General features: G+C 59.3%; 1 protein-coding gene across 1 annotated transcript in view; it reads right to left on the reverse strand.

The window, feature by feature from the left end:
• Nucleotides 1-19,494, reverse strand: part of RNF213 (ring finger protein 213) — a 70,960-nt gene that overhangs the window by 23,461 nt on the left and 28,005 nt on the right. Inside the window, exons 26-42 of the mRNA XM_078618576.1 lie at nucleotides 18,878-19,071; nucleotides 16,486-16,632; nucleotides 11,517-15,212; nucleotides 9,842-9,978; nucleotides 9,111-9,212; nucleotides 7,364-7,488; nucleotides 6,555-6,680; nucleotides 5,827-5,960; nucleotides 5,073-5,214; nucleotides 4,627-4,762; nucleotides 4,050-4,241; nucleotides 3,596-3,786; nucleotides 3,133-3,299; nucleotides 2,396-2,623; nucleotides 1,397-1,614; nucleotides 1,034-1,151; nucleotides 661-761 (exon numbers count right to left, since the gene is read on the reverse strand). Of these exons, the coding sequence (XP_078474702.1) occupies nucleotides 661-761; nucleotides 1,034-1,151; nucleotides 1,397-1,614; nucleotides 2,396-2,623; nucleotides 3,133-3,299; nucleotides 3,596-3,786; nucleotides 4,050-4,241; nucleotides 4,627-4,762; nucleotides 5,073-5,214; nucleotides 5,827-5,960; nucleotides 6,555-6,680; nucleotides 7,364-7,488; nucleotides 9,111-9,212; nucleotides 9,842-9,978; nucleotides 11,517-15,212; nucleotides 16,486-16,632; nucleotides 18,878-19,071 (6,154 nt within the window). The remainder of the gene's footprint in view (nucleotides 1-660; nucleotides 762-1,033; nucleotides 1,152-1,396; nucleotides 1,615-2,395; nucleotides 2,624-3,132; nucleotides 3,300-3,595; nucleotides 3,787-4,049; nucleotides 4,242-4,626; nucleotides 4,763-5,072; nucleotides 5,215-5,826; nucleotides 5,961-6,554; nucleotides 6,681-7,363; nucleotides 7,489-9,110; nucleotides 9,213-9,841; nucleotides 9,979-11,516; nucleotides 15,213-16,485; nucleotides 16,633-18,877; nucleotides 19,072-19,494) is intronic.

The following is a 19,494-nucleotide window of genomic DNA, read 5'->3' on the forward strand; positions in this document are numbered from 1 at the left end:
CCACACCACCGCACCCCCTACACCACCACACCCCCTAAACCACCGCACCCCCTACACCACCGCACCCCCTACACCACCACACCCCCTACACCACCGCACCCCCTACACCACCACACCCCCCACACCACCGCACCCCCTACACCACCACACCCCCTAAACCACCGCACCCCCTACACCACCGCACCCCCTACACCACCGCACCCCCTACACCACCGCACCCCCCACACCACCGCACCCCCCACACCACCGCACCCCCCACACCACCGCACCCACTACACCACCCCGCATGGCCTTGAGCAGGCTGCTGGGGCGAGCGGCGTTAGCGAGCAGCGGCGCCGATGAAGGCCGGCACGGAGCGCCAGGGGGTGGGTGGCCAAAGCGCCACCCTAGTCGGCCGTCTTTGCCTCCCCCTTTGCTGATCTTTACGCATCAGCACCAAGCACTCATTTAAGTTGGCCTAGGGGAGGCCCAGGACTGCTTCAGATCACAATCACTGATGTTGGCCGTGAGTGGAAATCGAACTCGGGTCGTGCAGGGTGCCTTTAAGAGGCTGCTCACCGGTAGTGGAGGGTGCCTTTAAGAGGCTGCTCACCGGTAGTGCAGGGTCCCTTTAAGAGGCTGCTCAGCGGTAGTGCAGGGTGCCTTTAAGAGGTTGCTCACCGGTAGTGCAGGGTGCGTGCGTTCTGGCTGCACAGGCACAGGAAGTTGATGACCGCCTGCAATGGCTCCAGGAGTTTGAAGTCCCAGTTGACCTCCAGCACCTGTTGGCGGGAGGCCGCAGGGCAGAGGCAATCAGAATCAGAATCTTTAGTTTAGACTTTGGAGGAATCTTAAGAAAATAAAAATAAACTATTTTCTTTATCTTACCAGGCAAGGCACATTAAGCTATTCGCTTATTTTTTGAGAAGCGACCCGGCCACAAACGACAGCTCGCACAAAGTGGCTCGTCGTCACGTGGAAATTCACGGCGGCAAACTAACAGCACCGTACGTGGCCAAGCGAGCTCGCGGAAGGTGCGGGACGGGGCGCTCACCTTCCAGAGCAAGGCCGCCTGCTTACTGAGCAGGCTGAAGAGCGCCGCGTCGTCCTTGCTCCCCAGCAGCACGAGCTCCACAAACAGGGAGGCCGACTCCAACCGGTGCAGCAGAGGTCTGCGGCGCGACGGGACAGAGTTGTGGGAAGGGGAGGTAGCGGCTCTCGCTCGCTCGCTCCGTCTCCGTGTGTGTGCATCCGTGCGTCTGTGCCCCTCTGCGGTTGAGCGTGCGTCTGTGTGCACGTGTGTCTGTGTGCACGTGCGTCTGTGTGCACGTGCGTCTGTGTGCGTGCGTCTGTGTGCGCGTGCGTCCGTGTGCACGTGCGTGCGTCTGTGTGCGCGTGCGTGTGCGTGCGCGCCCACCTGCTCTGCTCCACGAGCGCGCGGCTCCGTGGCCCCGCGTGGCGCGCGTAGTCGCCGCTGAGCGTGCTCTCCAGCGTGGCGAGCGCGCCGCTCACCCTGCGCAGCCAGCGCAGCCAGCGCTGGCACGTGGGGGGCGTGGGGGGCGTGGGGGGCGTGGAGGACACCCCGGGTAGCGAGAGCGCCCGGAGGCACGCGCGGGCGGCGCGCACGTCCAGCACCTGCGCGGCACAAAAACAAAAGCCGCCCGTGTAGCCTCGAGCGGACCGCCGGGGCAAGTTTTGTTTGCCAGGAGATGTTAAGGAAGTGGTGGGTGGCCGACCGGGCTGGCTGCTTTGTCTCGTCCACACTGTCCTCGATCACAACGACTCACTCACTCATCCACTCACTCATCCACTCACCCACCCACTCACTCATACACTCACTCACCCTCCAAATCACTCACCCACTCACTTATTCACCCACTTATTCACCCACTCACTCACCCAACCACTCACTCACCCAACCACTCACTCACCCAACCACTCACTCACTCACCTAACCACTCACTCACCCAACCACTCACTCACTCACCTAACCACTCACTCACCCACTCACTTACACATCCAACCACTCATTCACCCACCCACTCACTTACTGACCCACTCACTCCCTCAACCCACTCAACCACTCACTTACTTACCGAACCATTCACTCACTCACCCACCCACTCACCCAACCACTCATTCACCCACTAAACCATTCACTCACTCACCCACCCACTCACCAAACCACCCAACCACTCACTCACTTACTTACCGAACCATTCACTCACTCACCCACTCACTCCGTCAACCCACTCATCCACCCACTCACTCACCCACTCACCCACTCATTCACTCACCCAATCACTGGTGGGGGTTGGGTAGACTTAAACCTTGAGATCATTGGGCGGGCGGCCAAACAGTCATGGAAAAACCCCCCAAAAATACTCAGAAGGAATCATAGCACGAAATCTCTCACCAGCTCCCGCTCCTCCTCCTCCTCCTCCTCCACCTCTTCCTCCGCCTCATCGTCGTGGTCACGGTGCCCACGGGCGAGGCTCGGCACGATCTCGGGGAAGGTGGCGAGCAGGCGCAGGAGGTTGTGGATGCGTGGGCGCGCCGTCTCCAGTGCCGCGTGCACCGCGGCGATGGAGAGGGGCCCCGCGGACGCCTCCAGCGCGGCCGACGCCAGCGCTCGGCACAGCAGCTGCAACGACGACGTCAACGCACACACGGGGTTCCCTGATCGTGATAATCATCATCATCATCATCGTAACGATCAACAATGTTGACGCTCTGCAGCAAGCCCCCACGGTTCACGCGGCGGGAGGAGATGCGTTCCCGAAAAGTGCCGCGTAAGGCGACAAGCGCGTCAAGCGAAAAACGATTTAAACATAAATCACGTGAAAACAAAGTGTGGCGGGATGTCACTACGACGACTACTATGCACGCTGCGCGTCACTCCTCGTTACTGCCATAACACATTCCGCGCTATAACGGTGCGCGTTCCGTGCGAACGGTGTTCCCGAAAGGAAGAATCCCCGCGGCGCGGTAACCCAGGACTCGCCGTACGGCGCCATTGGTGCAAATTAATAAGTCGTCATTTCGACGTTTAACAAACGCCACCCACGCCACCGTCGCTGGCTCTCCGGCGAATCGGCACGGGCCTCCGACTCCAGCCGGCACCGGCCCGGCCCGGCCTCCGAGGTCTCCCACCTGCAGCTCGGCGGCCGTGGTGACGGGGAACGCCGCCCTCACGACGTCCTCCAGGTAGCGCTCCGCGAGCAGCGCCGCCGACTCGGGAGACAGCGCGGAGCAAAGCTCGCCGAGACGCGACGCCCCGAAGAGAGTGCAGAAGCCGTCCACCCTCGAGGCCTGCGGGCCTGCGTCACCACACGCCCACAGCGGTCGCGTTCAACACCACGAGTGTGTAGCAGTGGAGTGTGTGGTAGTGTAGTGTGTAGTAGTGTAGTAGTGTAGTGTGTAGTGTGTAGTGTAGTAGTGTAGTGTGTAGTATTGTAGTGTAGTAGTGTAGTGTGTAGCAGTGTAGTGTGTAGTAGTGTAGTGTAGTAGTGTAGTGTGTAGTCATGTAGTGTGTAGTCGTGTAGTGTATAGTGTAGTATATAGTAGTGTAGTGACGGCCACGGCCGCGTGCAGGGCGAGCGCCCAGTCGACTCACCGCTCGACAGATGTCCGGCCTCGGCCCACAGCTGCTCCAGCTGCTGCCGCAGCACCCAGCTGAACGGCGCCGAAGCGCCGCGCTGCTCCTCCTGCTGCTGCCCCTCCTGCTGCTGCCCCTCCTGCTGCTGCCCCTGTTGCTGCTGCGGCCGCTTGAAGGAGCTCTCCACGCGCACCTCCCGCTGCTCGTCCCTACCGTGGCGCGCGGACACGCAAACCCGCGTTTGTTAGCGAGCGCCCATCAACCCTCTCCCGTTTCGATAGCACGTACATCAGTTCTTCTTTCGACCACCACCGCCGCCACCACTACCGCCACCACGACCGCCAACGCCACCACCGCCACAACCGCCAATGCCACCGTCACCAGCAACGGCCACCAGCACCGCCGCCAACGCCGCCCGGTTTTATTGAACTTCCAACGGTGGGCACGGGAGGGGGGCTGGCGTGGCACCCACCCGCCGAGGTCGGGGTTGTAGTTGATCTCGAGGACGCGAGAGTCCCCGAAGATGCTCAGCCACAGCGCGTCCAGGTCGCGGGGCACTTCGCTCTGCTCCAGCAGGTCCAGGTTGCGGTCGCGGTCCACGATGGCCAGCACCTGCACCAGCAGCTGCGTCACGACCCGCTGCAGGTGCAGCCACAGCGCTTGCCTGGGTCGCGGACGCACAGAGACGCGAGGGCAGCGTCCGTGACGTTGGTTCACGAGAACGGTCGAGATTTGTTTCCGCGGTCATTTTCAGTGAGATCCACAGAGGGGGAGTGGGGGAGCTGGGAGGGTGGGGGGGGGGCTAGGGGGGACGAGGGGGAAGGGTGGGTGGGGGGGGATGGGGAGGTGGGATTGATGGGGGTGAGGGGGGGCGTGGTGGGGGGTGATTGGGGGGATGTGGGAGGGGTGGTGGGAGGTGGTGGGGGTTGGTGGGGGTGGTGGGGGTGGTGATTGGGGGGAAGTGGGAGGGGTGGTGGGGGTGGTGGGGGGGGTGGTGGGGGGGGTGGTGGGGGGGGGTGGTGGGAGGTGGGTGGGGGGTGCCGTCTCACCTGAAGGTGCCGCCCTCACGCAGGCCGCTCTGGTCGCCGGCCACGCGCACCGCCCACTCGCGCGGCTCGTAGCTCGCGGCGTCTCGCTGGCGCATCAGCTGCAGCAGCCGCACCAGCAGCGCGCTCGTGAACGCCGCTGCCACGCGCGTGGGAGGGGAGGGCGGGGAGCTTGTTACGCGCCAAAAACACCTTCCTGTTTAGAGGATCGCAGAGCTCGGGGGGGCGGTGGGGAGTTCGAAACGCGACGCCGTCCACTCGTCGCTCTCACGCGGAGAGACGGAGAGACGGAGACGAGCAGCAGCAGCAGCCAAGCGCTGAGCCAAATTTCCCTCGAGCTCCGCGTTCCTCTACATGCTGAGCCGTCATCGGTCAATTAATATTGTCTGCTTGCGCTCGTTCGTGTACACGCGTGTGTAAGTACGTACGCACGCACGCGCGCGTCTCACCGTGGGACGTGAGCAGCCGCAGCAGCAGCTGGACGCGTGTGGTGGAGCGCGACCCCGGGTCGGCCGGGTCGCTGAGCCGACTCGCGGCCGCCTGCACGCAGCTGCGCACCAGCGCGGCGGCGTTGAACGCGGCGGTGCGCACCTGCGCTCCACAAGCAGAGTTCCCGCTCATGGCCACCGACCACCAACACCAGCGGCACATCGTCTGAACCCAATGCCGTGAGTAAACAACATCGCCACCGGGGAGACAAAGGCAGCCGGGCATGGTGCTGGTCACCAACCCACCCTCTCGTGCGCCGTGCCGGCCTTCATAGATGCTACTAACAGCACTTGCCCCAACAGTCAGTTAAGGCTACACGGGGGATCTTTGTCTTTGTGAGAACGCGTTCAGAAGGTGCCGGTGTATGTGTGTGTGAACGTACCGCACGTAGCCCGCCGTGCTAATCGGAGATGCGGGAAGACAACAAACTAAACACAAAAACTAGTTCTAAACAAATGAGTTTGTCAATCTGGATGATGTAAAAGTGCGTAGCTCCAGTAGCTTCCTAATATCGGAAGGGAGAGCGTTCCAGACGGCCGGGAGAAGCGCGTCTGAAAGCGCCGCGCGATGCGGTGGCCGTTTTTGTGAAACTAACGGACATCTGTGAAAAACAGCTTCACCAGATCATCGGATTCAACAAATCAAGATTCTGATTCCTGTTAGCCAAAAAGCCGCAGGCGGCCGGTGTTGGGGCGTCAGTGGTGGACCGCTCACAGTGGGTCGCATCTCCTCGAGCTGGTCTGTGGGTTCCTCTTCATCCTCCACCTCCTCCTCCTCTTCCTCCTCCTCCACCTCCATTGCATCGCCTCCACCCTCCACGTCCATCGCCAACACGCCTTCCTCGCCGGCTGCACACACAGTGAACACCGCACCCCGTTCAACGCGAGCTGCGAGCCCCCCCCCTCACCGCCAGCCTGGGTTCAACAGCGGGGCCGTGGTCAAATTACGGAAGCGACGTGGCCAAGCGGTTATTGCGTCCACAGCCGCCCGTTGCGGAGGTGCGCGGTTGCCACGGGAATGTTGGCGGTATTCGCAGAGAAAATTAGTGGTGGTCCTGTGACGTCATTCAAAAGAGGGCGTGCCATCGATGATGATGATGATATTGTTGACGTTCTGGTTGACATTACTGTTGTTGTCGATGTTATTGTTGTGATTGTTGATGGTGTTGTTTTGATGTTATTGTTGATGTTGTTTACATTGTTGTTCAAGTTATTGCTCTTAATGTTGATGATGGCGTTATTGTTATTGCTGATGTTATTGTTATTAACGTTATTGTCATTGACGTTGTTTTTGTTGACGTTAATGCTGACGTTATTGTTATTGACATGATTGTGATTGACGTTATTGTTATTACTGTTGATGCTATTGACATCATTATTGACGTTATTGTTGATGTTGTCGTTGTTGTTAACGCTCACGTTGTCGCGGCCACTGTTGTTTACCTGCGTCGTCGATGCCGGCGCAGCGTGCAAAGAGCTCGCGCACCGAGAGGCCGAGCAGCGCCGTGACGTCAGAGAGCTGCTCCTGGGAGCGCCGCAGCTCGTCAACGTGCACGGACAGCCACGGGCCTGCAGGTGTGCACACACACAGACAAAGATCCCCCGTGTAGCTTCAACAGACTGTTGGGGCAAGTGCTGTTAGCGAGCACCTATGAAGGCCGGAACGGTACACGAGGGGGTGGGTGGCCAGCACCACGCCCGGCCGCCTTTGTCTTCCCAGTGTCGATGTTTAAACACCGCACCAGGTACTGATTTTAGGCTGAGTCGACCTAGGGGAGGTCCAGGACAGGTTCAAATAATCGTCACCGGTGTTGGCCGTGAGCGGGAATGTAACTCGGGTCATCAGGGTCCTATTGCAGTGCGCTAACCACAACACTACCGCTCCCGACAGCACACACTCACCCACCCACACACGTACACGCCACCACGCAGGAAGCAGCAGCAACAGCGTCATCAACAGTAGAATAATTATCATCATCATCATCAGCAGTAGCAGCAGACATTTCATCAGCATCAACAGTAGAAAACTAATTATCAGCAACAGCATCATCAGCAACAGGATTCTCATCACCGGCGCAGCAAAGCAAACGCTCGGGTCCTGTAACGCTCTCCGACGGACAGACGGACTGACGCACAGGCGGACGGACTGACGCACAGACGGAGGGACAGACGGACTGACGCACAGACAGACGGACAGACTGACGCACAGGCGGACGGACAGACGGAGGGACGGGGCTGACGCGACGACGCACCTCCTTGGAAGCCGACGTACTGCGAGGCCCCGGAGGCGCGCGGCAGCTTGGTGATGAAGAACACGTGCAGCACTCCGCAACGCGGCCCGGCGGCCACGCTGCCCCTCTCATTCATAGTGCAGTACCTGTGGGTGGAGACACGCGGGGGGACACGCCGGGGGGACACGCCGTGAGGACACGCCGGGGGGACACGCGGGGACACACGGGGACACGTGGGGACAAGTGGAGACACGAGAATGACTGTTTCATCTCATCCGCACTGTATTCAACCACCGCACTGCAGGTCACAACAACTCACCCACTCACCCGCCCCCGTCCACCCACCCACTAATTCAATCACCCACTCCCTCACCTACCCACTCATTCACTCGCCCGCTAACTCACCTACCCACTCACTTGCGACCTCACCGACCCACTCATACCCCACATCACCACAATCGTCATTATCATAGTCTCTTTCCTACCCTAAGTTCTTTCTTGGTTTCCGGTTGCTGAACACGTTATAAGGTTGCACTTCTTACACACAAAGTGCTCGCCACAAATGAACCACAATACCTCGCTGATCTCGTCAAGGAGCATAAACCATCATCACGCGAACTCCGGTCAACCTCGCAGCAGCAGCTGCTCTTGGCTAACCACTGAACAAAGACGGTCACCGCATCGCCTGCTTCTGCGGCCATCTGGAACGTTCTTCCTTCCTATATTAGGAAACCGCTGCAGCTATGCACTTTTAAATCATCAAGATTCACAAACTCAATTCTCTAGAACTGCTTTGTGTGTTGAGTTTTTTGTCGTTCCCCCACATCTCCGATCAGCACGGTTGGCTATGTACGTTGCGAAAGAAGTTCAACGTACAACGATAATGAACTGCGCTCGAGTCACGGAACGTGATCCTCTCTTCTCCACTGCCTCTGTCTCTAGCCCAGGGGTCGTCAACCAAAACAGCAACAAGAAGAAGAGCCAATTTTTTTTCGAATTCCATAAAACAAAAACTCAATATTTTCGAGAGCCGCAACGCAATGCGAGTACGAGATGGTGGTCCTCACTATATAACGTGACGAAGGGGGCGGGGAGACAGAGCCCTGGCACGCCATCCCGCGGATGATGGGTGTGAGGTAGCCGCTGCCCCGGGGAATCTACAATAATCTACTGTCCATACGTTAAACTTCTTTCGCGCCGTACGTATCCGACCGCACTCGGCGCGTGTACGTTACTTTATTCTGCGGTCCTGTTTGGGTACATTCTCTCCCCTCCCCATCCCTCTCGTTCCCCTCCCCCTACAATGACCACGATCCCGATGGTTGCCCTTACGTGTGTAAAAATAAGAATTAGGTTTTACTCCTTTCTGGCAATAACACAGGAGGCTTTAAGATGTTCAAACACCAAATAAGACACCTTTTTTGCAAGGCATTAAGTTTGCATTATCTAATAATAATAATGTATGCACTGTATTTGAAACTGATTTGCCTACACCAGAGACTATGGCCTAGTCAGACCACAGAGTCAGACCACAGGGTCAGACCACAGAGTCAGACCACAGAGCCAGACCACAGAGTCAGACCACAGAGTCAGACCACTGTGTGTGGAGCCGACCCCTGGTCCGGCCGATCGACGCTTTGGGACGAGCGCCTTGCTAACGGGCGCCTTGCTAACGAGCTCCTTGCTATGGAGCTCCTTGCTAACGAGCGCCTTGCTAACGAGCGCCTTGCTAACGGGAGGCGGGGCGCCCCGGGGCGGCGGCGCTCACTTGGCGCAGGCGATGAGGTTGGCGCCGCGTCGCGATTCCTCGAAGTCGGACTGGATGAGCAGGAACCGCTCGGCCGAGTCGGCGGAGAGCGAGAAAACCTCCCTGCAACCGCACGCACGCACATCACACGCACGCACGCACGCACGTGCATCAACAACAACAACCTCCATCCACCACTAAGTAGCGGTGACATCACCACGGCACTTTGAGGCCACGTGAAGTGTCGAACGCCGGCTGGCAGGAGGTCACGGGACAGACGCAGCAGGTGTCACGGGTCGACTGACTGAGATGACTGGCAGATTCACCAGCTGTGCCACCTACTGTGCCAACTCGCTGTGTTTAAGCCGCCCGGTGCTCCGCTGCTCTGCCCTCCGTTCCTCACTGCCTCCAACTGCCCATTAGCGTCCTTCACGAGCCTCCTCCACAAAGGCCAATCTTAACACCGCTGGTATCAGTTATTGGCAAATCCACTCATATCCATATCCTCTTGTACCACGTCATTCCATCTCTTCTCTGGCCCATGCGGTGCCTGTTTAGCCCCCTCTATCAAACAGGTATTTTAGAGTATTTGGCTGTTATAAATTTCCAGGTGACGATAAGCCACTTCGTTGAGCCATCAGTTATAACAGGCAGGCAGCCTCTGAAAAAGAACTACATAGCTCAGTGGGGCCTTAACCTGGAAAATAAAAGTAGTTTTAGTATTTTTTTCAGTTTTAAAAGGTGCGGCTCACCGGATCTTGCGGCAGAACGCCTGCTCCGTGTCGAACTGCTGCAGCGCAAGGAGGAAGACGTTCCCGGGCGGAACTCCCAGGGCCCCAGCGAGCGCGGCCGTGTCGGTGCCCGTGAGCAGACGGGAGTGCGTGGTGACCTGCGGGACGGGCCCGGGCGCCAGCGCAACACCCGTCAGAGACGAGCACCGCACATGGGCCGTGGCTGACGTACGTACGTGCGCAAACACGCTCCGCGTGTCCTTGCCGCGGTGTGGGACAGCGGCTTTGGTAGGTGGATCGCTCGCTCGCTCGTGAAGTTACCTCCTTTAGCAGCCGGTGCCGAGGGCGCCATCTCCTCCAGCTTATGAAATAAAACTAAACTATTTTCATTTTACCAGGGAAGGTCCACTGAGCTGTGTAGCTCTTTTACAGAAGTCATCTGGGGACAATAAGAGCTTAACGAAGTGGCTTATCGCGTATAAATTTATAGCGACCAAATACGAAGGGAAAAACCGGAGGACCCAGAGAAAAATTCCATGCGACCACAGGGAAAACATGCAAACTCCAAATATACAGCAGGTGTCTGGGTCGGGATCGAATCCACGACCTCCTGCATACCAGGTGAGAGAGTTGACATCTCGCCACCGCGGCGCCCCAGGGGATGACAGGTAGTTACCCTCTGTCCCTGTTCTTTCTTTTTGTGACTCCACGCTCAACAATTTTACATTAACATGCTAATTTTTACTTGGCAGCCCTTTGATTGGTGGAAAACCCACCACCGTCGCGGTCGCTGCCCACCACTCACATTAACATTGGCTGCTGACATTTGGACTATGCCCATTCCAAACCTTTATAAACAGTTTCCCTTTAGAAGCTAACCCCCTCTTCCTGATGACGAACGCCTGTGTTGCGATCGAAACGTCGTAGTTTTTTGTTATTTTCTTTGAACCTATCTACGTGACTTTACCGAAAGACCCAAAGGATATGAATTCCTGCAGTCACGAAAGCTTCAAGTCGAGATTTAACGGTACACAGTTCAAGTGGCTTCCTAATATCAGAAGGAAAAGCGTTGCAGATGAAAGCGCGCGATGGTTAGCCATAAGCCACTGCTGCTGCGAGGATGACAAGGTGTTGTGGTTCATTTGTGGAAAGAACTTGTGTGTAAAGAGTGCAACCTCATAATGTATAATGATGGCAGTACAGCAAGCAGTTGGTTTGAATCAGTATGGGTGTTAGGTGTTACCAGCCCCCTCCCCAACGTCACATGCGTGGGTTTTCTGCGGATACTCCGGTTTGTATGAACACTACCACAGAGCTTGGGGAATTGTAAGTGGCGCCGATTCTGGCTACGTTGCCCCTTTGTCTGTGGCTTCCCGTGGCTCCGTGCTGTAAATAAATAAATAACTATCCCTATATATTATCATTTAGCCTAAAACAGCAATTCCCAATCTATGGTACATTTGGGTATTTGTACCACAGGTGACACTGGCGGGACCTGTGTGACATCACTTTTTAGTTGTATGGATCTAGTTAGTTCAATAATCGTGTTCACTAAAATGTTGAAAATCAAAGGTAGTCGCCCTATGAAGAGACCGGATTTGACCATAGAACTGTGGAATTTCCCCCATCACCGGCTCAGGGCCGCGAATGGAGATGAACAGAGTCCCTCACGCACGCCTCTGCTCGGTGATGGTACCTCAACCAGAAGGCCGTCGCCGCCCTCTCCTCCTCTTCTCTCCCGTTGCCTCAGCTGCCTCGCCACGAACTCCTGCAGGCAGCCGTGAGCCTGCTCCTCAAAGTACGTCCGCCACAGCGCCGGCGCCTCCGCCGCCAGCGCCGACGCCTTGAGCCTCACGACGGCGTCCGGCGTGGCGCAGTTCAACATTACCACCTTGGCCGCCTCCAGCAAGGCGGCGTCGGCGTCCCCGTCGGCGTCCCCGCCGGCATCCCCGTCGGCGCCGCCCGTCACCTGCAGCACCACCGAGGCGCAGGCGTCGGAGTGGTGGCCCACGATGGCGTCGCCCGCGCCAAAGGGCCGGCGCGCCGCAAGCGCCGCGGGGCCACGGGCGGGCGCGACGAAGCCCTCGAGCCACGCGGCCAGCGCCCGGACGAGCCCCCGCCGGCGCGGCGTCCGCAGCGCCAGCTCCACGTCGACGAAGTGCTTCTCCAGGCGGTTGATGAGCGGGATGGGGAACTCGTCGTACACGACCTCGCGCTCCTCGATGACGACGAGGCGGAACCGCCGGTGCACGCGGCACTTGACGCGGTGCGTGCCCAGCCCGAGGTCCACGTAGCGCTCGCCGCCCAGGTGCACGTAGTACTGGTTGAGCGCGTCGTAGAGGCTCTCGTAGAGGTTCTGCAGATTCAGCAGCACCACCATTCTGCCCGTCTCCATGCACACCTTGATGCGGTTGATGGTGCGGCACACCCGCGTGTACTCCTGGTCCCCGGGGAAGCTCGAGCCGAAGATCACCTCGGCGTCCCTCAGCCTGCCGGCCAGGGACGGCTCCCGCTGCAGGATGGACAGCGCCGCGTAGTTCTTGGTGAGGAGCAGCAGGTACCGGCCGCTCTCGTCGCCCTCGGGGTCGCCATCGATGTTGGCGGCGACGAGCGCCAGCGGGTTTGGCGCGGGGCCCGGATCCGCCACGGCCGCCCCCACCGCCGCCGCGAAGTCCTCCAGTGGGTCGACGTCGTCCTTGCCGCCGAAGTTCCTCAGCACGGCTTCGCGGAGCTGCCGCGGCGCGGGCACGCCGCCGGACGCCTTCGCGAAGCCGAACATCGCCTTGACGAGGCCGTAGAAGTCGCGCAGGCCGAAGAACTCCCGGTCCTGCCGCTCGCGCACCCGCAGGTAGCCGTCGGCGAGCGACGCGAAGAGGCCTTCCAGCCCGGGCAGCAGGTCCACGCGCGACGAGCAGATGCCGCGGGCGGTCGCCCGCAGCTCGGCCACGTCGGGCTCGCCGCGCGACACGAAGATCCCCCGGTTCATCTTGGCGGGGTCCAGCGCCCAGTTGGAGATGCCCACGAAGGCCACCCTCTTGTGGGGCCGCGGCTCCTCGTCGTCCACGCAGCCGTCCTCCAGCAGCGGGTGCAGGGTCTTGAGCGGCATCTTGGGCGAGTCCTCGGCCAGCCCCACCTCGTCCAGCACCACGACCGACACGTACTCCTCCAGGTTCTTGTCCTCCTGGAAGCGGGCGCACTGCCTGAACGTGCCGATGATGCCCTCGGCCGTCGAGTGCGGGCTGCACTGGTAGGAGACCATGTGCACCTGCTTGAAGGTCTTGTAGAAGTCGGAGTGCGACGTCTGACCCTGCATGGCGTCCGCGACCACCGTCTTGGCCAGCGACTTGGAGCTGCCTGGCTTGCCGACGAGGAAGAGCGGGATCCTGAGCTCGGCGCACACCACCATCATGAAGACATTCTCCTTGAGCGCGGAGTTGCGCGCGATGCTGCCGCGCAGGTCCACGCGTTTCAGGAAGAGATCCTGGCATGCGGTGATCTCCCGCAGGATCCGCTCCTCGCGGTCGAAGGGCGCGGGCAGCAGCTTCGCAATCTCCTCTCGGTACGCCCGCTTATCCGGCAGCGAGGAGTGGTAGCAGATGGCGACGGCCACGATCAGCGACCTCACGACGCAGCCCGAGGGACGGGCCGCGTCGGCCGCCGCGTCTCCCTCTCCGCCGCCGCCGGACACGGGGGGGCCGCCCGCCGTGCGGTCGTCAAAGAGCGTCGCCCGGCGGTCGTGGAGCCAGAGGAAGACGGCGACGCAGCGCTCCACGTCGCGGAGGCTCGCGAAGCCGCACTCGTGGCGACGCCGCCGCACGTGGCGCTGCGACGCCGCCAGCGCGGCGGTGACCAAGGCGGCGTCGCGCTCGGGGAGGCCGCGCTCGCGCGTCCGCCTGCGCACGATCTGCGCCACGTACAGCTCCTCGGCGCCGTCGCTCAGCCGCCCAAAGTCCCAGACGAGGGGCGCCACGCTCGGCGGCAAGGGCCGCACGCGGTACACGAGGTGCCGCAGCGGGATCCGGCCGAGCCTCTCCTCCGTCTCCTCGGCGCGCACGCGGTAGCCCAGGCCGGCCGCCTCGAGGAGCCGCACCGTCTCGGCCGAGCGCCGGCGGTACGGGTTGCACGCGGCGACGATCCCGAGGCCGCGGTCGGAGCGGAAGGGCCGCCCGTCGACGGTGCCGTCGCACAGCGCCTCCTTGACGGCGTGGATGGCGTCCGACGCGTTGGTCTCGTCGAAGAAGAGCACCGTGTCGAGGCCAAAGTCCTCACGGTTCCTCCGCGCCGCCTCCTCTGCCTCGCGCACCCTGGCGTGCACGACGGCCGCCGTCGTGCCGCCGTGCACCTTGACGAGCTTCAGGTTGTCGGCCGGCCGGCCGGCGCGCTGCAGGTCGCACAGGTAGCGCAGGAGGCGCGTCTTGCCGCAGCCCGTCTCGCCCATGACCACGACGGGGATGCCGCAGCGGAAGCGCATGTGCACGGCGAGCATCTTGGTCACGTTGTCGGCCGTCAGCTCGTACGTGTCGTCCGGGTCCATCGGCCACTGCACGCCCAGCACGGTGCACAGCAGCTCGATCTTCTCGTGCCGCGGCAGCGCGTCCACGTCCACGTCGAAGCGCACGCCCTGCGTCACCAGGCTGCGGTGCAGCTGGCGGCTCATGACGGCGCGCTTGACGATGGCGCCCGTGCGGTGATCCACCGCGTCCAGGGAGCCCTCGGTGTTCTGGCGCAAGTGGAAGCCCAGGAAGGTCACGGACGTCCTGTCGCCGTTGAAGAACACGTACGGGTGGGGGCGGCTCTCCCACGTCACGCGGAGCTGGAAAGGGGCGATGTCTTGCTCCTCCTCCTCCGCCTCCTCCTCCACGTTCCGCGCCACGGCGACCGCGCGGCGTGCGCTCGCCGCTCCGGGGCTCTCGTCGGAGATGTTGAGCGACGGCGTGGCGAAGTCGCGCGCCATCAGCACCATGAACTCGACGACGAAGGTCCGGAAGCCGGCCAGCGTGTCGCCGACGTGGGACTGGTCGCAGAACACCGAGCGCTCGCAGTCGCGCAGCTGCCGGTCGAGGAAGCGGACGAAGTTGCGCAGCTCGGCCCAGGAGGGGTCCGCCAGGCCGCAGTACTGCAGCACGACCTGGAGCCACTCGGCGGGGCTGCCCGTCACGGAGCCCTTCTTGTACCTGAAGGCATCCAGGTCGTGGCCCAGACGGAACTTGCGGAGGTACTGGAACGGACGCTGGAAGGCAGGGTTGGCGAAATTCTCGAGGTCCATGCGGTTCTCGGGGATGTCCTCTGCGGAGCCGCGGCTCATCAGCCGGGCCTCCATGTCGAGGCACTCCTTGGGGGAGTGGCACCGCAGGCGCGGGAGCAGCTCCAGAAGGCCGACGGCACGCTGAGCCTAAGGGCGGCATCGCGAACACAGCAACCACCTTGAACGTCGCTCCTCCGCCCTCCGTTGTTGCCGGAGGGCGACTGCCTCCAACTGCCCAGTAGCGTCCTTCACGAGCCTCCTCCACAGAGGCCAGTCTTGACACCGCCGGTACCAGTCATTGGCAAGTCCACTCAGCTCCATAATCCTCTCATACCACATCACTCCATCTCTTGTTTAACCCGTGCCGTGGCCGTTTATCCCCCTCTATCAGGCCGAACAAAAGGTCTTTTAGAGTATTTGGCTGGCGTAAATTTCCACGTGGCGATAAGCCGCTTCTTTGAACTATCGCTCGTTTGTGGCCAGGTCGCTTCTGAAAAATAATCTTACAGCACAGTGGGCTTTTTATTGTTTGTTGTTGTAATTTTCAGACCCGGCCCGACTTTGAACAAGAGCTTGATAGCTCATCGGATTCCTCCAGTCTAAATACAGATTGTAATTCTGGAACTCTCGGGACCCGGCAATGACACCCTCTCCTCCTGCAAACCGATGCCGATGATATTTCACTCGAGTGAATGTGAGGTTCATTTGATGGCCAAGGACAAAGATCCCCCGTGTAGCCTTAACATATTCTTGGGGCAAGTGCTGTTAACACGTAGCAGCACCAAAGAAAAAGATCCTCCCTATAGCCTTAACAGAATGTTGGGGTAAGTGATGCTAGCGAGCACCTATGAAGACCGGCACAGCGCACGAGAGGATGGGTGGCCATGTGAAATGTAAACTAAACTAAACTATTACTTTTATTTTAATAGGTAAGTCCCCGCTAAGCTACGGTAGCTCTGTTTCAGAAGTGACCTGGCTATCTCCAATGATAGCTCAACGAAGTGGCTTATCATCATGTGGAAATTTACATAAAATGTGGAGGGAAAAACCGGAGAACCAGGAGAAAAAAATCCACGCGATCATGGGGAGAGAGAGGCAAACTCCAAATATACAGCGGGCATCAGGGTCGGGATCGAACCCACAAACTCCTGAATACCAGGCGAGGGATTTAACATCTTACCACACACACACACACACGAGCACGTGTGCTCAAACACACATGAAACTCATTCCTCAACACATTCCTCAATAACATCGGGACAGTCACGGTCGCGAGATGTTAATTCCAAATACACAGCAGGTGTCAGCGTCGGGATCGAATACATGGCCTCCTTGCATACCGGGCGATGTAGTTAACATCGCTCCACCACGAGTGGGAAGGGGGGGCAGTGGGGGATAAACCGGCGGGGGCTGGGCTCACCTGGTGAGGGGTGAGTTGCACGTCGGACTCCAGCATCTCGATGACGTAGAGGTGGGACGGGCGGCAGCGCCACACGGCGCCGCGCTGGTCCCACAGGCAGCGCAGCACCAACAGCTTGAAGAGGAACGAGCTGAGGCCCTTCTGCACCTGCGGCCGCGCGGAGGGAAAGGCGCCGGTTGCTAACAGCACTTAGCCCCGATAGCATGGCAAAGGCTACGCGGGGGATCTTTGCCTTTGTGTCTGCGTGTGTGTGTGTACGTGCGTATCCTGGCCAAACCCTATTTGGCGGAGCCAGGAAACTGAATCTGTACCCTCGGGGCTCCTCCAGAAACAGCCAGAAACAGCCAAAAGCCATTGCGGGTGGCCACGTTGAATGTTTGAACGCTCACTGCGGAGGAGAGGCTGCCACTCCTCTATCGGGAGCTGGACCGGTACCGCCTGGATCTCTGCGGTATTTAGGAGGTCCAGTGGACTGGCTCTGGCTCCTGCCACCATGAGAGGTGTACAGTCCTCTACTCGGGGCAGGAGACTGCCAAACAACACAGAGTGGCATTCTTCTGAACAAAATAATGAAGGGGCATGGGTGCGTGGCTGTGAGATGTGGGAAGCTGTAAGCCCCAGGCTACTTTGGACTCGCCTTCCCATCAACTAGAGGCTAGGAGCAGTGGTCGTGGTTACTTATACCCCACTGAAAATGAACATCAGTGAAGGGATGCAGGCAAGCTCGATGAGTCAGATGCCCTGGATGACCTTCTGTCACAGGTAATAGCTAAAGTGGCCCCTCGAAATAGATTCATCCCGTAAGGTGACTTTAATGCCCGAGTGGGTCATGATGCTGGCACCTGGTCTGGAGTGATTGGAAGGTATGGGCCAGATCAGCTCAATAACAACGGTAGGCGGCTGCTAGACTTTTGTGCAGCCCATGGGCTTGTAATTACCAACACGATGTTCCGTCATCGGCGCATCCACACAACATTATGGATGCATGCTGGGTCCAAGCAAGAACATCTGCTGGACTAAATAGTGAAAGAACAGCAGATGCGGGCCGATATCCTTGACACTAGGACCTACTGTGGAGCTGATCTGCCCACTGACCATCGACTTGTCATCTGTAAGATGCACCTGTCATTCTTCCACTCTGGTGGTGGGTGTACATCCAGGATCCCATTCAAACCCACAGTGGTCTGGTCTCAGCTGATGAAAGTTGCAAGCGAGAATCTCTTCATCGCTTGCAGCTGGGGTTTGCATCATCCCCCACTCCTCCTGATGCCGAGGTGAAATCGGCGAGGTTTAGGACTGTGGCAGCTGCAATGGTTGCTTTGGGTGCACGGTCCAAACCTCCCCAGAGACCCTGGCTGACAGAGAAGGTGTTTCGGCTGGCTGAGGAAAAGTGACAGACCCACTCTCACCGTCTACAGCATCCCACGTCAGAGAGTGAGGAGGCTTACCACAGCCTTCGCTCGGAGGTTCGGACAGCCGTGCGGTGTTGCAAGGATTGGTAATAATCGCGGGTTGCTGAGAAATTGGAGTCTGCCTAAGTAGCCCGCGATCACAAATCACTCTTTAAATCAATCAAAAAAGTTACTTGCAGTGCTACACCTATCACCGTCATTCGGGGAAAGAAAGGTAACTGGATCTCCTACCCCCAGGTACAGGTTTGTAGATTTGCTGAGCATGTCTGTGAGGTCTTGGAGGAAGGGAAATCCCTCAGGCTGGAAAACATCATGGGGCAAAGTGGGGATGACCCTACCGAGGTCTGTGCGTGTAGGTGTGTCTACATGCGTGTACGTGCGTGTACCTGCATGTACTTCTGTGCGTGTACTTCTGTGCGTGTACGTCTGTGCGTGTACGTCTGTGCGTGTACGTCTATGCGTGTACGTGCGTGTACGTCTGTGCGTGTACGTCTGTGTGTGTACGTCTGTGCGTGTACGTGCGTGTACGTCTGTGCGTGTATGTCTGTGCGTGTACGTCTGTGCGTGTACGTGCATGTACGTCTGTGCGTGTACGTCTGTGCGTGTACGTCTGTGCGTGTATGTCTGTGCGTGTACGTGCGTGTACGTCTGTGCGTGTATGTCTGTGCGTATACGTCTGTGCGTGTACGTGCGTGTACGTCTGTGCGTGTACGTGCGTGTACGTGCGTGTACGTCTGTGCGTGTATGTCTGTGCGTGTACGTCTGTGCATGTACGTGCATGTACGTCTGTGCGTGTACGTCTGTGCGTGTACGTCTGTGCGTGTATGTCTGTGCGTGTACGTGCGTGTACGTCTGTGCGTGTATGTCTGTGCGTATACGTCTGTGCGTGTACGTGCGTGTACGTCTGTGCGTGTACGTCTGTGCGTGTACGTGCGTGTACTTCTGTGCGTGTACGTCTGTGCGTGTACGTGTGCGCTCACGGCGGCCGTGACGTCGATGTGGAAGAGGCACGGCGTGGCCTTCCCCGGGGCCTCCTGCAGGTCGACGATGGAGGCGAGCACGGAGCTCTCGTCGACGGCGCTGGCGATGAGGCGCAGCGTGCGCAGGGTGCAGCGCCCGCCCGGGCACGTCTGCGACAGCGACTCGTGCAGCCGCCGCACGTACAGCGACTTCCCTGCGGCACCGCCACCGCCGGACGGACGACCGCGCTCAGTTCGCTAACGCTGCCGGGCATCGATCGTCGTCGCGCCGGACGGAATCGACGGACACGGAGTCATTTCGCACGCGGTGGCCGTGGGCCAAATTGACTCGTCGCGTTTCGACGAGGCGCACACGGAATGAGGAATGAGGAGGATTGTTCTAACCGCCACCACCCCCCCCCCCCCCCCCCCAGTATTATCCGGATAATAAGAGACGCTCTGGAAAAAGACGCACGAATAACAGGTCGTGCTCAATTAAGAGTTATGCTTATGTGGTCACACACGTACGCACGGACACACACACGCACGTAAAGACGAAGACTTTTGGGGCAAGTGCTAAAAGCGATTAGCAGCACTTACGAAGGCTGGAAAGGCACACGAGGGGGGGGTGGGTGGCC

Source organism: Lampetra planeri, chromosome 58 (genome assembly GCF_965212315.1).
Source record: "Lampetra planeri chromosome 58, kcLamPlan1.2.h2, whole genome shotgun sequence".
NCBI classification, from domain to species: domain Eukaryota; kingdom Metazoa; phylum Chordata; class Hyperoartia; order Petromyzontiformes; family Petromyzontidae; genus Lampetra; species Lampetra planeri.